Source organism: Erythrolamprus reginae, chromosome 10 (assembly GCF_031021105.1).
Source record: "Erythrolamprus reginae isolate rEryReg1 chromosome 10, rEryReg1.hap1, whole genome shotgun sequence".
Lineage (NCBI taxonomy): Eukaryota > Metazoa > Chordata > Lepidosauria > Squamata > Dipsadidae > Erythrolamprus > Erythrolamprus reginae.
Genome location: NC_091959.1, coordinates 49,870,927 through 49,885,733, shown reverse-complemented (window position 1 = coordinate 49,885,733; position 14,807 = coordinate 49,870,927). Strand labels below are relative to the sequence as shown.

The following is a 14,807-nucleotide window of genomic DNA, read 5'->3' as shown; positions in this document are numbered from 1 at the left end:
GTTAGTTGGGGGAAAGATCAGAAGCAACATGAGAAAATATTATTTTACTGAAAGAGTAGTAGATCCTTGGAACAAACTTCCAGCAGACGTGGTAGATAAATCCACAGGGACTGAATTTAAACATGCCTGGGATAAACATATATCCATCCTAAGATAAAATACAGAAAATAGTATAAGGGCAGACTAGATGGACCATGAGGACATTTTCTGCCGTCAGACTTCTATGTTTCTATGTTTCTAAAATAAAGAAGCATCCAAGTCTCTCAACTGAGGGGCAGGATTCAAGCCCCAAAATGCCGAGTGTGTCAAGGGGGTGTATTTCTCCAAGGGGGCATCCTGCTCTGGGGAGGGAGGGGGGAGGGAGGAAGGAGAGCCTCCAGCTGCCAGCAATGCCAGTCTGCCAGCCCCAAAGCCTTTGGGGAGGGCTGCCACTTGAGCCTCCTGCTGCAGGTCGGCCTCTCCTGGCCAATGCAGGGTCTTAGAGAAGCTCCTGACCGCGCTTGCTGACCCTTGGAGCCCCGTCCACCCACTCACCCGCTCTGGGCGCCCAGGCAGTGCCCGCTTGTGCTGTGGTGACATTGCCTAGTTGACGGGACGGGGAGAAGGCTGACTCGGTGGGACCTGACCGGCCGCTTGGACTCATGTGGCATATCAGAGGAGGAGGAGGAGGAGGAAGGGGACCGACTCCTTCGTCACTGCCGAGCGCAAGCAGGGACTGGATATGACAAGCCGCAAATTCCCGGCGTTGTCACCACTTGGGGGGGGGGGGTGCTGGGCGCCCTGCTGTGAAAATGAGAGAGGGACCAATTTCCGAGGGGCTCCTGGTGCGTTTCTTGGGAGCTGGGCTGGCAAGCGTCCCTCCCTCCCGGCAGTAATTACTGCTTTCGAACGGACCGTAATTGCTTCCCTTCGCGGCACCCTCCTCGCCACTCTGCCACCACCACGCCTGCCTTGACACGCTGCCGCCACTGACCCACAGCGCTGCCCGCCTGTCCCTTGCCCGCTGCCATGCCAGGTGGCCGTACAGACAGGGCTGCTCCCTGGCCCGGGGGCTCTCGCTGAGGCTGCCCCCCACTGCTCTCACCTGCCTGCCGGGCTTGGCCTGGGGGCTTCCGGGCACCAGGGGCCGGAGGTCAGCCTCCTCCCAGAATTCCCCAGCCGGCGGCTGATCCTGTTTTAGAACTTCTCAGTTTTCCCCTCTTCTAATGCCGCCAATGCCAACCAGACAAAGCTGCCGTGTTAATGACCTGGGTTTTGTCCAGCCTTCCAAAGAACGGAAGGGGGGCAGAGGAGTTTTAGGGGCTGAACCCGAAAAGCAGCCAGGAAAACCTCCACCGTTCAAAATCCTCCGTAGGTATTAAAGGCAGAGGCAAGTCTGACCTCCAGTCTCTGCCGTATGGAATTTGAAACGTTCCCGGCGTCTTCCATTAACCAGTATGCCGGCTCTCTGCACCATTAAAGATGACATACCTCTTTCTTTAGGGGTGGGGGGGTGGGGGTCCTTTCCTAAGCTCATTAACCTAGAAACGGCTTGAGTTAAGGCCCCACTTAATCCACTCTCATTAAAGGGACACCTATTTTAAAAGCACATTGAAGTGACCTGCAGAGGGAGGGAGCTCAAAGCCAGCCAGAATCCTCCAAACTGACCATGTGCTGAACCTTCTTGTGTCTTATTCTGTCGTTTGCTTTTTCTGCCTGTCAACGATAGATATGATATATTTATAATTTGCATTTCTTTTGTAGGAAGCTAAACCTCCCTGGGAAAATAGCAGAGCCGAAGGCAGGCGTTTCATTTCCGCCATCAGTGCCTCTTGTCTCCGTCTCGTCTCCTCGTATTATTTTTTTTTTGGGGGGGACACGATCCCCAAATCCCCGTCAGGAGCAAAACTCCCCTCCCTCCGACTTCCGAGCTGTTCAATTTCCCTGACTTTGCATTCAATAGCAGCTAAATAATTGAATCATCCCGGCTGCCGAAGAGAGGCTTTGGATTTTATTAGAATTTTAAATTGTTTTGTTTCTTCAGTATTTTATTACAGTAAATGGAAAAATCCACGGCCCACAGTAATCGTCGGGTGGCTTTTGATATTATTCGGATGGGAGCAAATAGAGATGGAGCCGCCTGGACCACTGATGAAATTAGCCCTGGAACGGAAGGACTTTCCGCTCACCCAAATTGGTCAAGGGACGGGGGGGGGGGGGAAATTGGTCTCGAATGGAGGGAGGGGCTGGCTGGACCTCCCCAATATCCAGGGTTCCTGCAGATTGATGGTGCATCCTGAAGCGAGGGAGCCAGAGCACCATAGAAGCACAGAAGATTGACGGCAGAAGAAGACCTCCTGGTCCACCTCGTCTGCCCTTGTACTATTTCCTGTATTTTATCTTAGGATGGATCTGTGTTAATCCCAGGCAGGTTTCAATTCAGTCACTGTGGATTGACCAACCACATCTGCTGGAAGTTTGTTCCAAGCATCTACTACTCTTTCAGTAAAATAATATTTTCTCCCATTGCTTCTGATCTTTCCCCCAACTGACCTCAGATTGTGCCCCCTTGTTCTTGTGTTCACTTTCCTATTAAAAACACTTCCCTCCTGGACCTTATTTAACCCTTTAACATCTTTAAACGTTCCTCCTGTCCTCCAGACTAGACAGATTGAGTCCATGAAGTCTTTTCTGATATGTTTTATGCTTAAGACCTTCCACCATTCTTGTAGGCCGTCTTTGGACCCCTTCAATTTTGTCAATCTCTTTTTGTAGGTGAGGTCTCCAGAACTGGACACAGTATTGTTCCAAATGGGGTCTCACCAGTGCTCTATCCAGCGGCATCACCATCTCCCTCTTCCTGCTTGTGACACCTCTAACTATGCAGCCAAGCATTCTATCACTCCATCACTGGAGAGAAAAAAATAGCAAAGATCAGACCGACCTTTGACCAGGATGGTGCTGAGTGGTCCACTCTGGAAAGGGAGGTTTGGAGAATCTGCTGGGTCAAGGCTGCCAAAGGCCCTGCCCATCTCCACCCGCAGGAACACTCACTCTCTGCCCTGCTGTGCGGCACTTGTGCATCGGCCGTGTTTTGCACCTCCAGTCAGGTGTGAGAAAAGTGACCTGGGCGGAGGAGGACAGAGCTGGCCACCATCTCCGCCTTCTTCTTTTTCACTTTTTCCAATTAGGTCAACATCCTGTCCGTAGCCTGGAGATGTCATGTAATGGAGAGGAAACTGAACTGACCCTCTCTTTGGCAGATGCTTTTGGGGGGGTGTTTCCAAAGGAGGCCCCCACCCCAAAGAAGACCAAGGGAGGATGCCTGAAACACTTCTTGCACCTTCACTGAAAAATTGGATTTGGGGAAAACTTGTGTGTCTATGGCGGCTTTCTTTCTCGGCCCCTGAGCCTCAACTGACCAAGGGAGCTGGAATGGGGCATCTGGGGGGAGGGGGGGCACCGGGGGCAGAAGGCTCGCCAGACACCCTCTCCCTTTCTAAGCAGGGGCTGTGGGCCCCCCCTCCAGAGACTTGGCCCTGCCTCCCCTCTTTTGGAGGGAGTGGGTTGGTCGCCCCTAGGGACCCCAGAGCCCCTTTCACCAAACCTAGAACAGTCGTGGCAGATAAAGCATCAACTTCTCATGGCTGAGCCCTCCCCCCAATAAGCAAGGATTGCACGCCCCTCCCCAGGGTCCAGGCAGAAAGGGTGTGGGGAGGCGAGGGGTCCACAGCCCCCACCCCACTGGTTTTCCTGACCAGCCCAGAGATGCTCCTCTTTAGTGCAACAGCCAGACCCCCTGGGAATTTCCAGGAGGGGGCCATTTATTCTTTAACCCCCCTCCCCCGCCCTGATTTGTGCCAGGAACAGAGTGGTCAGGCTGATGCTTTGCCTCAGGCCACAATCTCCACCACTTAGCCGTGGCTGGTGCCCTCCGCCTGCCCGCCCCCCCCCCCATGCACCAGCCAGCTCAGTGCTCAGCCCCCCCCTGCAACCCAGCTATTATAGGGGGAGCTCAGCCACCCAGGCACTTCTGGACCTGATGAGTGGAGGCTGGTGGTGGGTTCACCCATCCGAGGAGGAAGAGGAGGAGGAGGGGGAGGGGGGGCTGCTTCGCTCTGAGCCAGTAAAAAGCAAAAGGCTTAGTTTGCGCTGCTGTGTGACAAGTGGCAGAAACGGGGCTGTGTTTGCATCACAATGGGAGAGATTGTCCTTTGTTTGCCCACAAAGTGATTGGTTGTGCTGTGGGGAGGAGGCTTGTCCCTGGGCACTAGTTCCATTAAGGGAGGATTATGCCCTTCTCCTGGGACCTTTGGGAGAGCCCCCCCTCCCCCCCTGGTAGGGTCCTCCCCCCCAAAGGACCGTCGGAGGTCAGGGGAGTGGGCTGCATAATTTCCCAGGGTTTCTCGTGGACGTCTCCTGGCCCAAACAAAGTCACATCGTCCGGCCGTCTGCGAGAAAGCCACCAAGGGCAGCACCCTCCTCTTCCCCCCCCCACCTCCCCCCCGCCTGCAAACCCCTTCCTCCTCTAGCACTGATCCTGTTGCCTAGCTGGGGCCATGAAAGGTCTGCAGAGAGAGAGAGCCACCAAGCCCTCGTTTCAACCCCGAGGCTGCAAATATTCTCCTTCGTGTCTAGTAGCCCCCCCCTCCTGGGTCTCATGAACAATCCACCCGTGGGTTACAATCTTTGGGTGGGGGGGAGGGGGCTGCGGAAGAACGTGAGGGTCTGCAGGTAGCTCCGTTTCGCCTCCAGCCAGCATTGATGCTCTGGGTCAACCCACACAGCTGCCGGGACCCCTCCGGACGCTTCGCCTTAAAAACTCTGTTCATTTTTGCAGGGAGGCCTCAGGATCCCCTACGTTTTGGGGCTCCAGTTCTCCGGACAAGGGGGCTGCCTGGCCTTCCCTCCCCCTTCCCTGCCCCCCTCCCCTCTCTCTGCCAGCCATGGCATGTGGGTGGTGGGGGAAGGAGAGTGCCCGCCGGAGATCTCCCGTTTGCCCACCAACCTGCTAAGCAGCCATGCCAAAAAACGGGGTGGGGGGTGGGGAGGCGGCTTTGGCGAAGTCTGGAGGGGGGGGGGAAAGGGTTGGGGGAAACGTCACTCTCTTCTGTAGCCTCCAGCACAGGCAGGGGGGCCAACATTAGCCGGCACACCTTGGATGCAAAATTAATACCGAAATTAATCAACGGCACGGGGGCCTAATAGGATTCTGCAGCCGCGGTGGACGGCCACGCTGGGCGGGCCGACTTATTTCCTGCTGACGGAAAGGAAGCCGGAGGACATGACATAAGGCCCATAAAGATAATTACCGAGATACTTGGGAGCAAATTAAGTAATCAGAGGCCCTTCTAAATCATGTCTCGTTTCAAGAAGTGCCATCGTTCCTGATTACTGGGAAAGGGCAGGACAAAAACACACACACACAAACACACACCCTTCCTCAATGCCCCCAGGCTAAGGCAAAGACCCCACCAACTTCCCACAGGGCCCCCAATGTGGCCCTTGGGGCAGCATCTCCTCTGGGGGTGGAGCAACTGCCTTGGCAAGGAGATGCCCAGGGTGGGGGGGCTCCCTGACCCTTCATGTTTTGCAGGAACTGGGCCTGGCTAGTTTGATGAGCAGAAGGACCAGGGGAGACAGGACAGCAGCCCCCCAGCATCTCAGGGGTTATTGCCACAAAGAAGATGGGGTCAAGCTATTCTCCAAAGCCCCTGAGGGCAGAACAAGAAGCAACAGGTGGAAACTAAACAGGGAGAGAAGCAACTTCGAACTAAGGAGGAATTTCCTGACAGTCAGAACAATTAACCCATGGAACTGCCTGCCTCCAGAAGTTGTGAATGCCCCAACACTGGAAGTTTATAAGCAGATGTTGGATAGCCATCTGACCAAAGTCGTGTAGGGTTTCGTGCCTGAGGAGGGGGTTGGACTTGAAGACCTCCAAGGTCCCTTCCAACTATGTTGTTGTTGTTGTTATTATTATTATTATTATTATTATTAATTCCGAGGAGGGGGAGCCAAGCGAGGGGGAGGGCGAGAGAGCTCTGTTCTCCCTCTTGCTAAGCAAACCCGCCCAGGCCGAGAGAGGCCCAAGCAAACTCAACCTCTGCCGGTTAAAATTCAGGCTAAACAAAATTGGAAGCCTGAAGTTTATTTGGTATTTGGAGGACGATGATGGTCGTTAATTCTGCTGCTTTGCAGGGACCCCGAGAGCTTCTGCACCAGCATCTGATCACACCTGGACAAATAAAGCCTTCAATTCAACCCAACTCAATTCAACTCCTCCCTTCCAGCATGAAACAAATGGAACCAGGCAGAAGGACAACCGGTCAAGCCTCCCTTGGGAAATCCTGGGAGGGAGGGAGGGAGTTGGTGCCAGGCGGAGACGGCTGGGCCGGCACCAGGATCCGCAGAGGATCAGCACCAGCCGGGGCCACGCAAGGCCGTTTCCCGAAGGTCTTAAGAAACAGGCTAATCTCCAGCGGAACTGCCCAGCCCTGGGAGGAAGGGACGAGGGGGGCCAACCCCTGCAGCCATCGCCCCCCAGGCTGTGTCCGTGCAGGGGGGGAGGGCTGGCTGGCAGAAAGGGGAAGAATCATAAAAAGGGGGAAAGGAGCCCCCCCCCTGCTGTCTAAGACCCACAACCCTCACCTGACAATCTCCGTGGGCCTCTGCAGCCCAAGAGGTCACGGCTGCTCACCTAAACTGGGCTCATTAAATATACACATAATCAGAGCTTTGGATTTAGAGATAAAAGAAGGCGAGGAACAGGTGCTTGGCCAGGTGAGCTCTGGGGACCTACTTTAAGGTCAATCCTTTACGGCTTCTGCAAAAGCCCCCCCCCCCCCCCCCAGCCAGGAGGAAACCTTATATATACTATATAAGTTATAGCAAGCAGGAAGAGGGAGACTGTGATCCCGCTGTATGGAGCGCTGGGGAGACTCCGTTTGGAATAATACTGTGTCCAGTTCTGGGGACCTCACCAACAAAAAGAGATATGGACAAAATTGAAGGGGTCCAAAGACGGGCTACAAGAAGGGTGGAAGGTCTTAAGCATAAAACGTATCAGGAAAGACTTCATGGACTCCATCTGTAGAGTCTGGAGGACAGAAGGAAAAGGGGGGACACGATTGAAACATTTAAATATGTGAAAGGGTTAAATAAGGTTCAGGAGGGAAGTGTTTTTAATAGGAAAGTGAACCCCAGGACAAGGGGCCACAATCTGAGGTCAGTTGGGGGAAAGATCAGAAACCACATGAGAAAATATGATTTGACTGAAAGAGGAGTAGATGCTTGGAACAAACTCCCAGCAGATGTGGTTGGTCAATCCACCGTATCTGAATGTAAACCTGCCTGGGATAAACCTAGATCCACCCTAAGATAAAATACAGGAAATAGTATAAGGGCAGACGAAGTGGACCAGGAGGTCTTCTTCTGCCATCACTCTCTGTGTTTCTATGGTGCTCTGGCTCCCTGGGTTCAGGGGGCACCATCAATCTGCAGGAACCTTGGAGGTTGGGGAGGGTCCAGCCAGCCCCTCCCTCCATTCAAGACCAACCCACCCCCCCTCATGTCCCTTGGCCAATTTGGGTGAGCGGAAAGTCCTTTTGAGACGAGATGGACCAGGAAGTCTTTTTTTGCTGTCCATCTTCTATGTTTCTATTGGCCTGAGTGGGAATTAGGAGGGAGGGGAGGGAAGCTACAACAGGGCAGATGGTCTAACAGTGCCCCCTCCCCATGGCACTCACGCCATGCCAAGAGCCCCTTCCTCTCCAGGGCCCCCCACTCCAAGACAAGGGAGAAGGGGCGGCTGCCTCTTCTGCCAACAGCTGGTCCGGCCCCTTGGCCCGCCTGGCCGCAGCCCCCAGCCCAGAGCAACGGACTCACCCTTGCGTGGCTCCAGGGCCTTATTCGGACAGCCCAGGGGCTGCCTGGGGGGGTTCTGGGTCCTCTGCAGGCAGGCCAACATGGCGGAAGAGAGGCCGAGACGACGCTGGGGGCATCACTCCAGGAGACCCTGCAAGGAAGCCCAGAGAAGAGCAACGGGGTCAGTGTCCATCAGCCGGAAGGGTTGCCCCCCCCACCAGCATCACAAACCGCCAGGGCAGAAAAGTTTCACGCAGGGTTCCAGCTTCGAAAGGTGCTGCTTGTACTCTGGACAAGCAAATACTGACCATCAACACTTCTAGGCTTCTAAAGCAAAGTTTCCCAACCTTGTTTCCTTTAACACAGGTGGACTTCAACTCCCAGAATTCCCAGCAGGCGTGGCAAAGCCAGGCCACCAAACAAAGCCGGGCAATCAAACTTAAGGGCAGCGGGCATCCAGGTGCCAGGAGGAGGTGTCCGAGAGCTCTTGCCCTTGACCGATGGCTAGATCGAGACCATTTTAGGACAGGGACTGGGTTCAGGAGCAGCCCAGCAAGAGCTCCCCCACCTGCCAAGGTGAGCAACTCGGGGGGGGGGGCCTTCAAGGGTCCCTCCCAGAAGCACAACGGTTTATTTATTATTATTATTTATTAAGACTTCTATGACTTGCAAGCAGAATTAAAAACCAGAGACCCAATGGAGAGAAAAAAACAGACAGGAGCTCTGCCCCTTTCTCTCTGCTGCTGCTACTATTCTACTACTACTATTCTACTACTAGGGGATTTCTGCCCCCCCCCCGGGCATGTTGCCCCTTCAGTCCCAGTCAAGAGGGGGCACTGGTTCTGTCGCCTCGCACTGGGGTGGACAGGTTAATGGTCCTGTCAGAGAGATTTCGCCCGGCGTACTTCTGCCTGCACACAATGGAGAACACAATGCGTGTGTGAGTGTGTGAAGGCAGCTTGAAGCCCCCCCCTCCAAGGCTGCTAAATGAGCAGAGGGGAGTCCAGCAAGCGGCTCCTTCCTGGCTCTCCCCCTGCAGGGCCACCTAAATCTCCCCCCACAGCCCCACTTCTGAGAAAGGGGGGGAAACTTTTCCATTCCCCGCAAGAGGGTCTCCCCACCCGCTCTGGCCCTCCCCAAAGAAGGCTCTGCCCCCCCCCAGCTTTACCCAGGCCCCCCGCCCAGCCACCCATCCTTCTTTCAGGCGGGATCAGGCTGGGGCTCCCCACGGCTCGACCCCCCCCACGGAGGGGCCAAGGGCCAAGGGGGAAGTGACGGTGGGGCCCTGGGAGGAAGCCAAGACCTCCGCTGCTGCTGCTGCTCCGGTTGAACCTCTGCCTGGAGTTGCCAAGGCCGTTCCTGGTCCTAAGGAAGCATCCAGGAATAAAAGCCCCTTTCAGGACCTTCCTCAAGATGCTAATTTCACACCAAGAATTCGTTACTGCATAATTATCTCAATCTGGGTTCTCCCCCCCCCCATCTGTGCCAGCCTTTCTCTCAAAGAAGTGGGGGGGGGAAGGAGAGAGAGAAGAAAAGGGAAAGCGAGGAAGTCGGAGGCACTTTCATCATCATCATCATCACCAGCCATTTCATTTCCCCTTTGAAAGAAGCGTTTTCACTCTGAAAGAGACTTATTCTGTCTCCCAGCCAATTCCCCCCTATTACTGCCTGGAAGAGGAAAGGGGGCAGCAGGAAAACAGGCCCTGCAAGAGCCAGACCGGGGGGGGGGGCATTTCCTCTCCAGCGGCCCAAAGAGAGGGGCTGCAGGGAGCCGGCCCAGGACCCCCAGCCCTCCCCTACTGCATCAAACCCCTTTGCAAGATCTGGGGGAGGGAGGTGTCTCCTAGCCCCCCACTCTCCTCCTCCCCCCCCCACACTCAGGGCAAGAGAGAACCCTTGCATGAAAGCCATCGCGGGTCCCAGGCCCTTTGGAACCAGGCAGGGCAAAGCCCATAAGGCTGACTCAGTGGTTCTCAACCTTCCTAAAGTCGCGGCCCTTTAATACAGTTCCTCATGTCGTGGTGTCCCCCAACCATAAGCCGAGCGCCAGTTCTCCCAACAGAGCTTGAAACTGATTGGCAGGAAGATCAGACGGACACCCCCACTGTCAACGCCTGATTGGTCGGATTGTAAAAATATGTTCCAAGGTGCCAGAATAGAAACTTTAGTTCCTGACACTGTGGGACATTTGGTCCCTGTGAAATGGTCATTTGACACACACCCCAAACGGGGTCCCGACCCACAGGAGGAGAACCCCTGACTTAGAAGATCCGGGCTCTTCTGCCCCCCGGGGTCTCTTTGTGCCCGGCTGCCTGCGAGGTTGCCTGGAGGGGAGTGCTTCCTGAAGCTGAGGACCCCCCTCCACCCACACCCACCCACCCTCTGTGTGCAGGGCCGTGCCAGCTGCTCTGCCCGTCTTAAGAGGGATTGGCCACCTGGGCCTCCGGCCTCAGCCTCCTGCCCCGGCTTCCCCTCCTGGCACTTGAGGTTAATCCTGCCGGCAGATCCACAGCCCCCCCCCCACTTGCCCCCAAGGAGCCGCTCAGGGATCTGGCCCGCCAGGCACCCCCCCACTCCAGCCAGGGGGCAGGCACTCCGCCCGGCATGGGCACAAGGAGCAGCTCAGAACTGGGGAGAAGATCCCGGGAGGGGGGTGGGGGGGTAGGCCCCCTAGGAGACATTCTCTCCTTCAGAGCCGGACATCGAATTCCGGGGCATCCGGCCCCCAAAGCCCCCATGGCACAACCTGCTTTGACCCCACCTGCAAATCCCCCCAGCTTATTGGCTCATCTGCCGTGCGGTCAGGGAGCTCAGGGGAAAAAGTCCCGTCTTTCTTGGCCTCCCCCCCCCCCCCAGCACTGGAGTTGAAATAAACCTCAGCCGTCCTGGGTTCCCTTGGCAGCCGGGGGGGGGGGGGAGTGTTCAGCTGGACTTGGCACTTTGGCCCACCTGCCCGGCCCCATCCCTGGCCCCCCTGTCTCAGCCCACCTGGCCAGAGAAGGGGGTCTGCCTGGCCTGCCCCCCTCCCCCCCGGCTCCAAGAACAGGACACAGCCCCGTCCTTCCTTTAAAAATAGCCACCTCCAACCAGCCCTCCCTTCCTCGTGGGCACAAGCGCCCCTTTCACAGCCTTTTCTCCAACACCTGCTGGTTTTGAAAGCCTGCCGTGAAAACCACCACGGGGCTATTTATAAGCCCAAGGTCTCTCCAGTAACCCCCCCCTCAAAAGTCACCTGCCCAAGGACCTCCCTCTGGCACCTTCCAGCTGGCGATAACAGGGGCCGGAGAAACGGGGGGGGGGCAGCAGTGGCAGGGAGAATTTTAAAAGCAGGGTTGCTCCAACTTCCAAGCCATCGGCTGCTGACGCGAAGGCCCAGTTCCAACTCAGGAGGCCACTTGCAAATAATTGATGCTCAACCTTCAAACCCCCAAAGGCTGCAACTCAATTAGCAGAGCTGACAGTCTGGGTGCCGGAATGAGTTCATCTGGGGAAGGGTCACCTGTCTCTAAATTATGGCAAATAAATAAAACCCAAATGGAAAGGTTTGCCAGCACCTTGCCTCAGGCAGCCAGTAGGGCAGGCAGGCTCTTTGGGGGGGGGGCGCCTGCGCTGGGGGGTCCACATTGGGGGGGGGGGGCTGGAGAGACCCTGACTGGCTGCTTGCCCCCTCCCCTATCACGAGGAAGCCCCGAGCATGCTGGGGAGCCGGCAGGGGGGGAGAAAGAGGGGGGGGCATCGGTTAATAATTAAATGTTAATCTAAAAAGCAATTTCAGCTGCACTTCAGGATTATATTGGCCTGCAAGAGTCAAGGGCAATTTCCACTCCCCCCTGGTGGGATCGGCCACAGCCCGGCCACCTTCATGCCACACACAGGCTGCTGATTAAAAGGGGGGGCAATGGGGGAGGGAGGGACCGGCCAGGACATGGGGGGGAGGGGAGCTGCCAAGTTTTAACAATTGTGCAAAGCTCACATAAACTTTGCTGGTGGCCCAAGACTCTCGAGGCCTTTCTGGGACAGCCCCACCATCTTTGCCCACCTGGTCAGCCCCAAAGCCATGCTCCCTCTCGGCCGGGCAAGGGGTGGGGGCTGGGGGGGGCTCTCAAAGGAATCCAGGCAGGTGTCCCATCACTCATGCCAGCCACGGTTTCTCAACACCTCCTCTGGTGATGGCTGGGGAAGTGGACGTCCACACTCAAAACTCACCAAGGTTTAGAAACACAGACCCCCCCCATAGTCCTCTGTCCCCTCCCTGCCCCAGACTCCCCCCTTCCCCCCCCAAAAATCTCTTGCCCTTTGGGCGCATTCGATGACCTCTGTCTATTTCAGCCTCTTTAATGTTAGCTTCCCCTCCCTCCAGAGCCCTCTCTGTCCCCCCCCCCAGGCTCCCCCCAGAGTCCAAACACTTTCCTCATTGCAGCTCATCTTCATTTCCCAAATGCCGGCAAACGTGGCTTCTCTGCCTGAGGACGGTCCACAAATATTGGAAGTGAAGAAACCAGGAGATTACAGCTTCCACCGCATGGGCTCATTTCTTATCTGGTAACCAACAAGCGAGGATTGTGAATGCCACAAGTGCCCTGTGGTGCCATTGTTGTGTTTGCTCTACAATTTATGGATTTTCTCCCCCTCTTTCTTGTTACACCAAGGAGACCTTGCCACAAGAGTTCGGTTCTGGCTGGAGCTGGAATGAGGAGCCACCAGCGGGGGAGGCCCTGGGCGGAGAGCGTGGCTTTGCCAAACTACGGGGCCTCCCTCCCCCCCCTCTCTCGTGCAACAAAAGTGAGGCAGCTTTGCACAGGGACAGTTGTTCCAGGTGTGAGGGGAAGAGAAGATGTCCAGGTCCCAGGGCAGAGAATGTAAATTAAATGGCCAAGGCAAATAACTGGGCTCTCAAAGTTCCAGGCAACATCTGAACTAAACCAGAGTCCAAGACTCCAAGTATTCCTCAGAGTCCCTCTCAAAGGCTGGTCAAGAGGGAAAGGTCACCGGAAAGCAACTCAGTCATTCGGAGCCCGGCCAAAATTCACCAGCAGGACCATGGCAAGCCACCCGTAATTGGGCCACCCCGTCTGGCCATCAGGTCAGAAGACGAGGCCTCTCTCAACCTCAAAGGCCGGCAGTGAGAAACACAGAAACACAGACGGCAGAAAAAGACCTCCTGGTCCATCTCGTCTGCCCTTCTACTATTTCCTGTATTTTATCTTAGGATGGATCTAGGTTTATCCCAGGCAGGTTTACATTCAGTGACTGCGGATTGACCAACCACGTCTGCTGGAAGTTTGTTCCGAGCATCTACTGATTCTTTCAGTAAAGTAGTAATATATTCCTATTGGTTGCAGAAACACCCACTGCCCTCGCGCAGGGGCAGGGAGATGCCAAGCACTTGAAATGAACCGGCAGAACACGGGTGCGATGGGGGGAAGGGTGTCAGGGCTGGGGGGAAGAGAGGAGGCCCACAGAGCACGCTCCCCATCCTTCCTTCCTTCCCTTTCCTTCCTTCCTTCTCTTTCCTTCCTTCCTTCTCTTTCCTTCCTTCCTTCCTTCCTTCTCTTTCCTTCCTTCCTCCCTCCCTCCCTCCCTCCCCTGTTGATAGCAATTGTATGAAAATGTACAACAGGGATCGGCAGCAGCTGACAAATGAGATCAAACAGACGCGGTTTGGAGTTGGCTTCATCCCGAGCCCTGATTGGCATTAATTGTGAGCCTTTGCAAAGCACAACGCCGAGAGAGGCCGACATGCGCTCCGAGCGAACATTTCCCTTCTAATAGTTTTAATGATTACAATGGGAGCCCGTCATCGGCTCTGCGCATTAATAACTCTGGAACAGCTGGGGAGGCGGGCGGGGGGGCGTGAGGGAGGGGAGGGGCACAGGAGCGCCCGCCCTTCTGCCTGTGCAACACCCATCCGCTCACGCCTGTGCACCACCGAAACTGATCCCCCCGCCCCACAGAAGGAGGGTCACGGGCAGAGAGTTGGGGCTCCTCCAGCTGCTGTTTTCGGCTGGTTCGCAAAAGCCTCACAGAAGAGGGCGGAAGCACAGCTGGAAGGCGGAGGGGTGGCGAGAAGGGGCCAGACACACCCCAAAAGGGGACGCCCGTCCCGTGGCAGAAGTGGGGGGCCCTCCTGCACCATCCCCCCAGCCAGGGCCCCTGCTGCCCCTCAGGGCACAGAGGGAGGGCCAGAGGCTGCCCCATAGAAGAAGGGGCCGGAAAGAGGCGGCCACGTCCAGCAATGGTCCAGCTGACCACCCCGAGGCTTCTGAGAGGTCCCCAGGGCCTGGCTGGTCCATCTCGGCCCCATCTTCGAGCACAGAGCATGTGCAGAGGGCACCGCTCCCCCTTCGGAATGGAAATTCTGAGGAGCCAGCCCCCCAAAATGAAGATTGATCGAAACATTGAAATACGTTCAAGGGTTAAATAAAGTCCAGGAGGGAAGTGTTTTCAATAGGAAAGTGAACCCAAGAACAAGGGGACACAATCTGAAGTTAGTTGGGGGAAAGATCAGAAGCAACGTGAGAAAATATTGTTTTACTGAGAGAGTAGTAGATCCTTGGAACAAACTTCCAGAAGACGTGGTTGGTCAATCCACAGTGACTGAATTGAAACATGCCTGGGATAAACATAGATCCCTCCTAAGACAAAATACAGGAAATAGTACAAGGACAGATTAGGTGGACCAAGAGGTTTCTAAGATTTGAGCCAAGCACGGCAGCCCCATCGTCCACTTCACAACCCCCAGAAGCTTCAAGGCACAAGCTCCATCGAAAGTTCTTCCAAGCGCTGAAACGTCTGCTAGACGTTGTCCGTCTCCCAAAGTGACAGAGATTTCGATTCAGACCGTCCATTCAGACCGTCCACCTGCCTTCGAGTCAACTCTGCTGCTTCAAAGGACTTCAAAGGGTTTCTACTGCAGCTGGTGCTTTCATTGCACGGCTACTTTGACCTCAGACCACCTCCTT

General features: G+C 55.6%; 1 protein-coding gene across 3 annotated transcripts in view; it reads right to left on the bottom strand.

The window, feature by feature from the left end:
* The window catches only part of LOC139173485 (mevalonate kinase-like), a 65,563-nt gene that overhangs the window by 4,025 nt on the left and 46,731 nt on the right, over positions 1–14,807 (bottom strand). For all 3 annotated transcript variants that reach the window (XM_070763366.1, XM_070763363.1, XM_070763364.1), the window contains one exon: positions 7,867–7,996. In XM_070763366.1, coding sequence (XP_070619467.1) covers positions 7,887–7,996 — 110 coding nt within the window. In that variant the 3' untranslated portion in view covers positions 7,867–7,886. The remainder of the gene's footprint in view (positions 1–7,866; positions 7,997–14,807) is intronic.